The sequence below is a fragment of the Anarrhichthys ocellatus genome, unplaced genomic scaffold (genome assembly GCF_004355925.1).
Source record: "Anarrhichthys ocellatus isolate YVR2014 unplaced genomic scaffold, GSC_Weel_1.0 scaffold50, whole genome shotgun sequence".
In the NCBI taxonomy this organism is placed as follows: Eukaryota; Metazoa; Chordata; class Actinopteri; order Perciformes; family Anarhichadidae; genus Anarrhichthys; species Anarrhichthys ocellatus.
In genome coordinates this window covers 2,199,350-2,213,553 of record NW_022280080.1, presented here as the reverse complement: position 1 = coordinate 2,213,553, position 14,204 = coordinate 2,199,350, and the positions used below count along the sequence as shown (strand labels likewise).

General features: G+C 44.6%; 1 protein-coding gene across 19 annotated transcripts in view; it reads left to right on the top strand.

Moving 5' to 3' along the window:
- Nucleotides 1-307: 307 nt before the first annotated feature.
- Nucleotides 308-14,204, top strand: part of clasp1a (cytoplasmic linker associated protein 1a) — a 76,360-nt gene continuing 62,463 nt past the window's right edge. For all 19 annotated transcript variants that reach the window (XM_031869998.1, XM_031869993.1, XM_031869995.1 and 16 more), the window contains exons 1-2: nt 308-469; nt 2,939-3,686. In XM_031869998.1, the coding sequence (XP_031725858.1) occupies nt 3,489-3,686 (198 nt within the window). In that variant the 5' untranslated portion in view covers nt 308-469; nt 2,939-3,488. The remainder of the gene's footprint in view (nt 470-2,938; nt 3,687-14,204) is intronic.

Sequence of the window (14,204 nt, the reverse complement as noted above, 5' to 3'; positions counted from 1 at the left end):
AAGGAATACTTGATGTATAGTTCATGTGAACAGTGTTTTGGGGGGCCCAGGGCATCTTTTCCATACATCCGGAGATATAACGCTAAAGAGCCACTGAACCTCTAACTCCTCACTTTTATCCTTCTGAATACAACAGTTACAGTGAAAATGTAAACGCTGCTCTACCATTGCGCTGTACACGCATCACTGGCCCCAGGTGTCCAGTAGATGTCGCTAGACGTCGAGTTATACACGCCAACGTTTCTCTTTTTTCTTGCATTGCCATGCGACAGTTTTCCAAGTGCCAACATCATCCCTGGATCGAGTGCGCCTGCGCACGACGATCCCATTCTTGTCCTGCAGGCAGCATTCAGGGTGGAGAGTGAGAGAAAGAGAAAGGCAGAAGATATTTGAGGCCGGAGACGGCACATTTAAGCCGAGAAACGCGAGCTGAATGTCCGAACCAGCGGCGGCGTTTCAGCAGGATATGGTGAGTAGGAGAATAGGTGTTGTGGGTCCACCTCCTCGCCTCCTTGTCACATTGTCTTCTCTTTGTGCTGCCCTGTCTGAACTGACGTTTCATTGAGAGGAAGGGCTTCGCTAGGGGCTAGCTTTAGCCTTTATTCCCGAAACACACCTACTCTGTCTGCTACAGTGGAAAAGGTTGGCCAGCTGTTTCAGAGAGAAACAAAGGAAAGGAGTGCTTCATGGCCGCGGGGTAAATTCCAGGGAGCGCGTTTGTTTGACGTGAGCAGTGTCTAGTGACGTTAGCTGTCAGAGGCGCTCCTTGGGTTGGCATAGCTAGCAGTGATGGTCGGGCTCTGGGCTAGCTGGAGCTCAGCTAATGTAAAAAATAAAAAAAGCAGAGGGGTGTGTGCGCGTGCGGGGAGTGTGCGCGTGCGTGCGTGTGAGACAAGACAGACACAAATGTGCTCCATGATGAATGGCTTGTCAAAGGTGAGAGTAGGTCTGATGTAAATTAAACAAAGAGTGTTAAATATTCATGTAATTTTAATAATTACATAACGATGCTATAACACAATTAAATGTGAATTACACGTACTGCATTTTCATGGATTAGATTTAACAGCTCGAAGAGCTTCATCATTATAGACCGCATACATTATTACATACATCTATTACACTCAGTCAGGTGCAGTTTCTTCAGCATTTACTTCCTTACACACACACTTAAATGTCAATGCATACATACATGTTGACGCATGCTTATACACATGCATACAGTCTGTTATATCGGCTCTGTTTTAATCTGGTATGTTTCATCTGCTCATTGCTTAGCTGTTTTTTGCAATATATATTATTTATTGAAAACAGTGTTAAATATATGACATAACAATAAACATGTAGATGCCCATTTTCAATATATATATTTTTAAATAGAAAATAAAATTGTGAATAAGAAACACAACCTAGGACTCATAAAAGTGGGAGAAAAAACAACCCAAAACATTCCCACACATCACCCTGGCTTTTTGTAGAATAAGGAGTGCACACACACGTCACAGAATGAAGCAAACCAGGCCTGTATAGGTTGTACAGCTGTGTTAACTATAAAATTCAAAATAACCAGAGATGGGGGCTGCAAATTAGCTTCAGCTATTGAGCCGTCCTTTCTGGTAGATAATGTTGTCACACAGAAAGCCTGGGGCTGTTTGAAAGGAAGCAGCGTAGTCGGCATATGATCGAGCAGTTTGGAACTGCAGCAAATAAACAGCACAGGGACGTCCTTGTGTCTTATTTGGAGTTGCTACTGAAGCTCGGCCCCTGAGGTCCCAGGGCAGTGGTGGGCTGACGAGCTGTCAGAGATGGAGGGGGGGGGGGGGGGGGGGGGGCGGCGGGGGGGGGGGGGGGGGTGGTTTTTTTTGTTGGGTCATTCTGAGCCTCGAGTCAACTGTCACTTTGTTTTTGAACGTTGATTACCCTAAAAGTGTTGATTATAATCTATTCCTGAAAGTAGATGAGTTTGTGAAGCTGCACAGGTTGTAACTTGTCATCACTGACTGCTGGGTGTGGTTCGGCCATGTTCTCTTATTCAACAAATATTACCCCAAAGTACTGGGGACTTACTTACAACATGGCCAAAAGTACTTGGACACCCAAACCTAACACCTTTTATGTCTCTCTCCAAAACTCTGAAAATGAATCTGCTGATAAAACAGCCTCAACTCTTCAAATACGACTCTTCACGAGATTTCAAGCCGGCTGCAGAGATGTGTTAGTTATTATTGTTAGTTCAGCTACTGGAGCGTTTGAAATGTCGGCCACTGATGTCGGGTGAGCACAAACAATTTATCAACGAATTGATTGTCTGTCGATCAATCGAAACATTTGATTTTTTTTTCATCATCAATTTACACATGATTTAAGCCTTTTTTAAAACATTATCTGGCTTCAGCTTTCTAAATATGAGGATTTTTATGTGATTGTGAACTGAATATCTTCTCTTTGAAATGTTGGTTTGACAAAACAAGTGATCTGAAGACATCACCATGGCCACTGCGGAGAACGCAAGGACATTTCTTTTCAATTTTCAGACCATCAAATGGTTAACAAAAATAATGGCCAGATAAGATGAAGATAAAGAGGTTTTTATTGTCATTGTAGTGATACGACATTTCGTTTGGTAGCCCTCAGCCAGCCAGCAGCAGGGAACAACAGCAACGATAAACAATATACAAGATGAATCCATAATGAAAATAAAAGTATAATTGTATGTAGTGGCATCATGATTTTTTGCAGACAAGAGGAGCAATATACTTTTGGCTACATATTGTAAAACACTGTCAGTTTTCTATTAGGTGAACACTCTCTTTTTACCGTTAAATCAAAAATCTGAAAGTCATTTAGAGTGATGCATTGTGATGCACCAGGAGGAATTGACAATGACGAGGGTTTCTGATGAACTGACTGCTGTCTGCTGTCCTCTCTGCTCCTTTAGGGCTCTCCAGGGCAGATCCCGGGACAACAACTGGAGCTCTAAGCTAGCCCTCTCCATCCATCTCTGTTTGCAGCCCTGCACGCTGCTTGCCAAAACCACCTCTTCTACCCCTGCTATAGTGGTTTGACCCAGACTCCTTTAAGAGAAGAAGAGGGGGGAAAAAATCCCAAGTGGGAGGGAATAGTAAACTTTCCCCAGCTGCTGCCCAGACACACACATGCTGCATTGCCGCCATTCCCCAAGCCCTGCTCCATCCATCCCTAGGGCACGGCCACAAGCTCGCTAGCTAGCTAGCTAGCTCTTGGCACAAAGACGAGGCCTGTCCTCAGGGGTTAAAAATACAAGCAGACTGTGTACACTTGCCTCCTATCTTTTTTTTCCTCCCTTTTCCGGGTCACACAGACAAACACTCATTAACTGGGGCTCCTTTTGTTTAGCCGTCGTTCTCGCTGCTTTGAGCAGTGGGGCATTGCTCGCAGCAACAAGCCAGCCAGCCAGTCAGTCATTCAGCCAGGCAGACGGAGGAAGACAGAAGGTACCAGAGGCCAGCATGATGGAGCCTAGTATGGAGAGCTGCCTGGTCCAAGTCCTGCAGAAGGACATGGGCCGCCGGCTGCAGGTGGGGCAGGAGATCATTGATTACATCTTGGACAAGGACAAGTCCCACGACCTGGAGCAGGATCAGACAGCGCTGGACAAGATGGTCGACGGCATCGCCAGCTCCTGGGTCAACTGCAGCAACTTCAAGGTAAACAATAGGGATTAGGGAACAGTATCAAGTTGTGGGCAGGTTTCCACACACCTGCACCCACACTGGTTTAGGCGTTCACTATAACCAAATAGCTTTTTGATTCCCCATTTGCATTCTGTTTTAGACAAAAGCACATCACTGCACTCAGCCATCTCTGTGTGTGTGCACTTTTCATCCTCAATTGACAACTCATTTTCTGCAATTGGGGAATGACTCTATGTAAGAGGTCGTGTTTTGTTCAACAGACTGTTAGAATAGTTCAGTGTATGAGGAAGTGCCTGTGAGTTCAGTGCAGCTGTATGGTTTGACTCTCTGGTTCAGTCATGTAGCTGTGTTTTCAAACGTCCACACAGGGCTGAACATCGACAGCTCCTCTCACATAGGTCTCCTGGGGGGGCTGCTTTGTTTATCCAGTTAAACACTCATTCCACCACAGCACCAAAGTCCGCTCTCAAATTCAACACTTAAAGGGACTTAAAGTATTTATCAGCTATTTTTAAGAAATCCACACAAACCACTCTTCACATCAGCATGAATCAGAGCACACGAAGCCAAATTCCCTACTAACTTACACTATGACCTGTTACAGCTATGAAGCAGTGGAGCATTTAAAAGACCAGTCCGACGCACTGCTCACTCCACTTAAACCTCACCGGGGCTACAATGCATCACTTACAGCCGTAGACTGTGTATAAGAAGTGGACGTAGTCGCCGTGACACCACCCATTGGTTTGTGGACTGCTGTTTTGAAGCCTTGAGTTTGGCATTTTGTCCGGCGCCGTCTTGGCTTTCGGTTGTCGCCATTTTGACTTTTGGCAACCCGAAGTGATACGAGAGGGTTGAGCTCAGTACAACCGAACACTGAATAAGACGTTTGTAGGCGATGAAAATGTTAGTTAACTTTTATGAAGTGAAAACATTTGACTCTAAATGGACTATAAAGTACTAAATGAACATCATGCTGTATTGAAGAAGACTTGAATCTGGAGATTGAGACCATAAACTCATGTTTACAATGTTTACTGAGGTAATAAATGGAATGAGAAGTAGAGTAGCAGAGAATATTAATGAATATAGAGGAAACACTGATGTATGATAGATACTGTTGGCCTTTAAATCAAATAGAGTAACTTGAAAAATATCTCTGCTGCAGTGTAAGCTCGTTGTGGAATTCTGCGTTTCCATTCTATGATTAGACTGCACTTCCATCTTATTGTACAGCCATATAATAGCCTTTTCTAGTTTGTCTTTGGGCTGTAAAGTAAAATGTTCTCAGGCAAGCAAAGGCACACAGCATTATTGTTTCCCCTCACCATAGGACTGGCTCACATTCTTCTTCTTCTGTGGTTGATTGTGCTTTATTTTGGAGTTTGATCAAGGACAAAATGTAATCTGACCCTGAATTGTGTTTCCATCAGCAGTTCTTCAGTGGCCAGCCACAGGGTGCTTTCTCTGCCATAACGGTTGGAACACATTGTCTGATTTCATGTGGGGATATGGTGCTTTTCCATCACTTGGGCCCAAACGATATCAGTGATATCTGCCTGAACCTCAGCGCCCTACATACTGCAGCTTGAAAGATTCCCAGTGAGAAAGCATAGCAGTATTGTCTTTCTGTTTCTTCTGTGCTATCTGGGTGCTAGAAGGCCCCGTGAAGGCTCAGCTGACTGTCGTCCTGTCCAAAGGCAGGTCTGATAGGGCTGCGAGACACGCAGCTCTACGTTTTCAGTGTTGTTAGTTAGCCCAACACGGGCTGTATCCTCAGCACAGGCCGAGCTGATCACTTGGCAACTAATGTGGAAACTATTTAGTGAGAGAGAGAGAGAGAGAGAGAGAGTGAGAGTGAGTGATGGATTCATTCGCCATAAATGGTGCTTTGGGCGGATGCCTCCAATACCAAGCAACTGTTTAAAGGGAGAGCTGTGCAGTCGTTCTCCTCGCCTAAGCTTCAGTCATCCAGTGTATTGTCTCTGCTGAACATGCCTTCTCTGTTTAGTTAACAAACATCAGGTTGTTGAGCTGCGTACTGGTTAGCTGACACGATAGGTGAGAACTCCTTTTTGCAGAGGAACAGATGTAGCTCTGAGAGTTTAACGTCACTTCAAGCTCACAGTTTAGCATTGCAGTATATGCTGTATTCCTGTTTCAGGAGGTGTCAGGCTGTAACCTTTGTGCTGTTCAGCTTTCTTCAAATGGTTACTTTGGTCCTTGGTCATGTTTGCATACGTTATCTGACGGTGTGCTTTTGTTTGGCTAGTCTCAGGCGTGCTTGCTGACACTACCTGCTCCAGCTAAGCTGTCATGATGTAATCTAGTGTACAAGATAATAACGGAGGATCTCATCTTCACCGTGGCAGACCTGGTGACCCACAGGGACCTGCTGCCTAGCCGAGCTCCTCAGGAACTCGACAGGAGAAAGGCCGACTGGTCTTGTATTGGTAACAGAACATACTTGATCACAGTAGAGTTGTTCATCTCGGGAAAATCTGATTTTACAGGTCATTCTAAATCAAGGTTAATATCCCAAAGAAATGACAGTATGGAAGTCCTAAAGAACCTCTTGTGGTGTCTTTATGAGAATCGTACAGCCTACATAATGTGCTACTATTTCACCATCTCTTTTCTGACCGATAAAGGACCCTCGTTACCGATGCACAATACCGGTTAAATCCATCATTTACCGGTGCCAACTGTACCTGGTTCATCCGGTCTGGGAGCGTTAGCTATCACCATGTTGCATTCATTGACGGGCAGTCATGCAGCCACTTTTCCCAGTAAGTTTCCACCGCATCAGTTAGTTAGCTACTACCGTTAGCTGTGTGTCTGTCTGGCGTACTCCGCCCGTGTATGAAAACAGACTGGATACAGCATCGGAGGCGGTGCTTTAGTTATTCCTATGAAAATTGCTCAGTGAAACTTCCCAGTAGAGAATTCAGATGAAATTACCCGGATCTTCTGCATTGTGGGGCCCATAGAGCAAGCACACTAGTGTAAGCGTCGTGGGTGTATGATACAGGAATTAATCAGTCCAACACGTTTTGGGTTTTTCTCATAACTTTAGTCAAGCTTCCATGGAACCGCACCAAGTCAGATCACCATCTCTCGCTACCCTCCTTCTCCTCCCGTCCTCCTCCCCGTCACATCAAACCCCGTAAACAGTGCCAACTAGTGGTCATACTTGATCAACACAGGATTTCAGTCTTATACTAGTGTTTCCTTAAACACTAGTGTTTAAGGAAACACCCCCCCCCTCCCAGCCCTCGGTCCAGCCTCTTTCTTTGGCTCATTCACATGAATGTAGGAAGGACGATAACTCTGGATCCAGCTTTTAGTGCATTTTACAGATTTCCCCAAGGTGAATCTATGGGGGAAAGTCTTCTTGGGCCCAATGGCATCACGTGACGACATGGAAGTGAAATTTGCTACAAATTTGCTTCAAAGCCCGGATCTCTTCGTGGGTCTTGATTGATTGAAGTCTGGAGTAACGTTAGCGAGCGTCCGGTTGAGAGAGAGAGTATGTGTGACGATGAATATGAAGTTAGCAGCAAGGTTCTAGATGGGAGCATAGCAGTGAGAACTGTTTATTTATATATTTTTAAGGTGGACCAGCTATTATGGCACAAGTCCCTCCTTCTTTTTTTGACATTTCTTTAAACTGTTCAACTGATTTGGTCAAAATTCTTATTATAAGTTAACGATTAAATAGTTATTTAGTATCTCTACGTGTGTGCAATGTGATCATCAACGTCTTGGAAATGCCCGTCTTAAAGGAGCAGAAACCATGGCCATCAGTGATTGTGTTGCCAGGCTATTCTGACTGTTTCTAAATAGAGCGATTAAATGATTCATGCACATACAATTTCAAATTAAAAGAGTCATGTGAGCGATAGACGGACACCTCTTGCAGTTGTCGTTTTCCAGAGCGATCTCCTTCTGTGTGACCCATCCATCTGAGGGTGTGTCACGTCAGCAGCCACATCCCAGCTGTGCCTTCAGCTGCCGAATCAACTCGAAACTAGTCCGCGTGCACTCGATGATCAGCCAAACGCAGAGTAGTGGTGCTGTCAAGGAGTCAAGAGTGTGTGTGTGTGTGTGTGTGTGTGTGTGTGTGTGTGCAGCGGCGGCGTGTTTGTCAGAAGCACACCGGATTCACTGGGATGGTTTTGTAGATAATCTGCAGTGTGTTGCTAGTCCGGTAGTTGTACGAGTTAGTTTCTGGGCGTATCTGCTCACGCTGTTTGCACAACCCAGCTTTGACGTGTGAAGTGTTCCCTGTCTGCTCTGTGATTGGTGGTTCATCCTGTACACTGCCATGCAGAGACCACGCCCACCTCAGGATTCTGACTTTGGCAGTACCCCATGTGCACATGTGTGAGTCCTCCTCCTGAGCCGCTTCTTTTACTCTTTTTCAGTTACGTTTCACATCACATCATTGAATGCCATTGCATGCAGTCAGCTGACCCTAATACAGGAAGCACAAATAAGCTTAAATCATCATGTCAACAGCATGGAATGACTCCAGTGGATGACGACGGTAGATTTAAATATATAATCTTTTGACTCTTTTTTAAGAATGGTGATTGTACTAAACAAATGAATAAAGAGCATTGCATGCTGTCTTCTCCTTGGGTCCTTTAGTTTACCATTCAACAATGGCAAGCTAACAAAAACTAAGGTACTTGGACTTGAATTACGGCTAAGTTGTATTGGATAGATTTAGTGGCGCTTTCAACTCGCAATGCTGCAGGACCACAGAAACCGTAAACAAGGATGTGATTTGTACTTTGTTTCCACACCCTTCCCTCCTCCAGGAGAGCGGTTAGGCTCTTGTCAGTAACCATCTATCACGTCCCCCCTTCCCCTCCATCATTTTCATCTCTTCCTCTCCCAGAGCTGAGCCTGGGAGCCGAGCAGAATCGATGAAGGCTGGCAGCTCCGGTTCCCGGGTTGATGAGCCCTTCGAGTGATCGCTCAGACAACCCGGTGCCACCTGACATGTCGCTCAGACATGTCTTGGTGGAGTGGCTCGAGCAGCCACAGGCGTGGCAATAAGACCACCAATATGATCCTACATTATGATAACAGAAATCGAGGTCTGCACCAATGATACGCTCAAAACAAGATGAAACATGTAGCTGTAGACTTTTCCTCTGGTCCTGATCACCAACTAGTCATTTCATTTCATGTGCTTGATAACTCTGAGTACCAGGCCTGTGTTCAGTTTCTGATGCCTTAGGAAGCCAGCACCATGCTGAGCTTCTCCTCCTGGGGTTCCAGTCAGCTCAGCTTTAAGTGTTTGTGAAATGAGTTCAAGCTGGTGTTTCTCAGATTCATTGCAGAGGGCCACTGCTGTCTTGGGGGAGCCATTGAGTGGTCTGTCCCTCGGTTTATTTCCTGCTCTGGGTCTTCTGCTCGTACGGTTTGCTTTTATGATAATGCCGTTTCTTCTCACGTCCTTCAACACACATAGCTGTTATGTGGTTTGAGATCCACAGTGTTTGCTGTGTGCATCGTAGCAATGACTTCCTCCACCATGCACTGTATAAGAGGTGTGGTACTGCAGACTGAGGGGCCCTATCACTGGACCAAAGCATTGTCTCTCTTCAACATACACAAATCTCAGTTGTCATATTGCAGCGCTGAGTTTCATGTGATGTACTCACTGCAGGCGTTTTGTAACTGAATCGCGGTGCTACACGTTTCTCTCTGGGGGAAACAATGGCACGAAGCGTGGACAGGAGAGTCGTAGGCTGTAGGGAGGACCGACCAGCCGGCTTCATCACAGACTGGACACATGATTAGCTGTATGGTGCAGCTGGATGACATCACTTTGAAGTGGTACTCATAAAATGGTGTTTCTGTTGTGAAGCATGATGTCTCAACAGGATGATGTTCAGCAGATAAAGTGGCCTATTAAGGCAAGACACCCTCTGATGACATTTGAAGTGCTCATCTTTGATAGCCTTTAGTGTAAGTATACAAACACAGCTACCTCAAACGAGCAGAAGTAATGTAGCTGTAGTGCAGTATATGTAATATCACAATATTTAACTCTTCATTATTGTAAAAGGTTCACTTAAGCCCATCTTGATCTCTCACCTTCTCTCTTGTGCTCTATTTCTCTTTTTGACAAACAAAATCACTGGTTTGCACAGATAAATGTAACTAATTATTTAACAGAGTTCATTTTGGCCTGTCATCAAGTTTCAGAATTAGTCTTGATTAGTGATTAGTGACAGCTGATCTGACCTGCCACAGGTGGCATGATTGGTCAGCGGCGGCTCCAAATGACGGAATGGTTTCTCCAATGTTCTCTGCTAATTGGCGTCAGAGCTTAGCCAATGTGTGTATGTTGCTAACCCGAATAGCCAATCACCGGTGCACCCAAATGATTTTTAATAATACTTTTCCCCTTCATATGCAGCAAAATGTTCACACTGTAGAGGCCGGAGAGCAGCGCTGCACCACCAGCATGCTGAGGTAGACGGTAGAGTACAGTAAAGAGAGGATCACAGTTTGATCGGCTTCTTTTTAGCCGACATCATCTGTTAAAAATAAGCCCGCATCGGCCCGACATCTCTGTAGAAATGTTCAAATTTACAGTTATCTGTAACGTTCTTTTACTCGCGTTCTGTGTCCAGGCACAGAGTGGTCTCTTGAAGGCCCCGGGCTTCACTCAGCAAAGTGATCCAGATCCAGAGACACTGTAAGAGTTCTCTGTCTGTGTTTGCCTCTCCCTCATGGACTCTTCTATTTACTGCATCAGGATGTTATGGAGGTGAGAATGCAGTGTGTGTATGTCTGAAGTCACTTTGAATGACAGTGACAAACCCATAGAGGAGCATCTGTAACCTTTGTCCAAAGATTGTGTTAATACTCTGGATCAATCAACCTTGGACAGCAGCTTGTTTGTGTGTGTGTGTGTGTGTGTGTGTGTGTGTGTGTGTGTGTGTGTGTGTATACACACAAACAAACAAACACACATACTCTTAAAGACACAGAAACACACAACGCCTGTTGCGTAGTTGATTCTCTTTAAACTGACCTAGGAAATATGTCACCTCCACAGACTGCTAGACTGTGTGTGTTTACAGTGTGAGCCCACGTGCAGGGAGTGTGCTTGTGCTCCAGGTGAAACCTCAAGGTCCATTTACGGAGTGAAGTGGTCATTCCAGCTCAAAGGGGGACTTTGGAGCCTCGCTACAGCCCCACGTTAAACGTTAATCCCAAACCCTGTTGACTTTGTGAACCCTTGAAGAGCAGAGATTTGTGCTGAGCTCACATGAAAAGCTGCGACACGCAGCGCTCCACTCATCCTGAAGGCTTTCCTTCATCAGTACAGCAGAGCTTGAGTTGTGTGTTCCTCTCCTGCTATGACATTTGGCACATTCACAAAACACTTGTGTGTGTGTGGTTGTGTGAGGCTTTATGGGTGAATTGTAAAGTCAGGAGGCTTCTGTGTGTGTGTGTGTGTGTGTGTGTGTGTGTGTGTGCGTGTATGCAGTGTGTTATGAATGAAGCAGCACCATTGTGGTTGTGGAGCTAAATAATATTGTTTGAAAAAGGAAACTAGATCGTCAAGGAAAAGTATTAACATTTGTTTATAATAATAATAATATTGTCATATTATTATTTGGTAAACATTTAATTCTAACATCTCTGCGCTATGTGTGTTATGAAGCACATGCTTTTAAGTCTGGGATTAATGGGGGGGAATTAGTCCTTTCTGTGATACTTGCTGTTGTTGTCGTATTATTGTTATTGGTTTAAACCACAGCATTGTATCTCCACCAACGTTAGTGTCTGTACGTTTAGTTTACCTCAGAGCTTTGACTCGATCTCATTGTCAAGTAAATCTATCGATCGGCAATGTTTAATTCAAGCCTTTGCCAAAGGCTACGCATTAATATTGAAGTTTTGGGTCTGGAGCCTGTCCCAGCATGCTTTGGGTGAGAAGGGAGGCACACCTGTCTACTACAGAGCTAACACGCACAGTATAGTATATGTGAATTATATATATTGTTTTCATTCAAGTGTCATAGACCTAAAGAAGACTTTACTTACTGAAGATGACCTGCAGAGGCCAGAGAAAACAAGAACACTGCACGGTACTGTATACATGTGTCAAACACATAGCAGATGTGAAGTGAACAAAAGAAACACTGTCATACATTGTGCAAACAAACACACTGACACCTACAGGTATTTCAGAGCTTAAACCCGACCTAACCTGAGGGCTGATTATGGGAGGAAGCAGGAGCACGTTTCACTCCAACTTCCACTAATAATTGAAACAGAAGAAGGGGGTAAGATTCTAGCCCTGCATGGCAGACTCCGAGCTACGTCTGGTTGGAGTCTGCAGGAGTAGAGTTGCAGAGTATAGCTGGACGCGTTGGTGTGTGTGTGGCTTGGGATGATGTAAAGCAATGGATGGAGAAGGAGTGCAGAGAGAGTGTGGTGATGGGCCTCCTGCTGATGCTTGTACAGCCATAGTTAAAGCATCCAGGACCTGGATCCACACCAAGTGGCACCAACCTCTGTGTCCCGGCTCCTCTTCCTTCTTTATGTCCACGCTCCTGTCGATTGTTATCTGTTCACATATTCTGTCTCTGTGGTTTTTACTCACTCTTTCCCACACACACGTAATCTCACTCTCTGCTTCCCCTTTTCCTCCTCTCACTCTCTATTCTCCTCCACTGACCCCCCCCCCCCCCCCACCACATCTTTAACCCTCCTCAGTTCTCTCCTTCACTGACTGCAATCTTCCTGCCACATTTAGAGGTTGCACTGTATGTGATTCCTTTGTGTATGACCACCATCATTGTCACCAACAGCAGCAACAGCAGCTGTAAAGCCCCATGTCCTAATGACCCCCCCCCCCCATAGTGATAATCTGCTCTTTTATCTAATCTGCTCAACTCAAGGATTTCTTTCCTTTTTTCTGAGTTAAGCTAGCATGTGTGTCGCAATCCCCCATTTGGTCAGCTCACTGCATGCTATTTGATGCGTGTGACATGTCGGAATTTTCTTTTTGTAATTTTTATACAACTGTGTATTTAAAAAGAAATAGTAAACAAATCGGCATTTTCATTGAAAAGTGAAGCGTTGCTTTCTCTCTTGTTCCCCAGGACGCTGTGAATGCAAATTTGTAATTCCATTCGGCAACAATCGGTTGGTAATTAATGAGCACAACTGTCTGTGAGATGGAGAGAGGAGATAGACCCAGCGGCCTGTCTGCCTCCGCCAGTCGTCACTCTGGTTACAGCACGCTGAGAGACCAACGAGGGGCCAATACATGTGATCAGCGCCACACTGGGGCCATAACACGCTACGCAGTATCATATCCTGAATGTGTTTTTCGGCTGATGCATGGTATGGTACACAGGCAGCATAATGTAAATAGGTGACGTGTGAGAAAATGTGTCTACAGTGGCTATTGAGTGCCTCATATTTCCTCATATTTCTTAAGTTTTAATTGGTCTTTTCATTTGGAGATAAATGTCTTTCTCCTGATATACTGAAAAGAGGACAATCATTTATGCAGTAAAATGTGTGAATATGACAAATGTGTGTTTGGTGTATTAGAAAAGAACATGTACATATTGATTTGTGTTCTGACAAAGATACAAAACAATAATCACAAAAACACAAAGATGTGTTGACATTAAAATATTCAGTTTAATATCTGAATATGGAATAATTGCATCAGTGGATGATGTCAGCAATGTTCTGTAGGTAGGCAGTAAAAGTAAAAAGAAAGCCGTTGGTCCTGGGTGGGATATGGCCGCTCTTATTAAGAGCTGTGCACTTCAGAATAAAAGAGCAATGACAAACTGTAACACACTTCAGTTCTGTTGTTACATCCATCGGAGTAAACGATGAATGAAATCTCAAAAATGAGAAAAAGGTTTGTTTGTGCAGGCCTGTTCAAGCCAATGAAATAGCAAGGCATTGTGGGTATAAGGAGATGGACATCTGATAGCCAGGAGCTACTACATATGTTTTCCATCCTAGCGAAACATAATGAATTGAGGGAAAACCCCAGTCTAGACTGATGCTCATGTGTAATGGTACTTGATGGTAAAGATGGTAGTCTGTCTCTCCAGCTGACTGACACTACTAACTGTGTGTGAATGTCATGTTGATAAGTGAGGGTTTGCTATCTGCTCTATTGTAAGGAGGAAGCCAAGGAACCAGTCTTACCTTTCTCACTGTGGCTTTACACCAAACATCATCAGCTGAGGGCCAGATCACATACTCATGCAATTCACTTACTTGGACATATTATGTAAGTGGTTCTTCCTCCGTTGGAGCAGCTTCCCCTCAGGAGAAAGTCACAGAACATTCCAGCTGTGTTTTTCACAGCATTATGCTTTAGTGTGTGTTTGTGCCTCAGAAAAGAACCCACAGGCACCGATCAGCTGAGCATCAGTGTGGGAGTCTGTTCTCATCACAAGTCTGGTCACAAGTGTGTGTGTGTGTGTGTGTGTGTGTGTGTGTGTGTGTGTGTGTGTG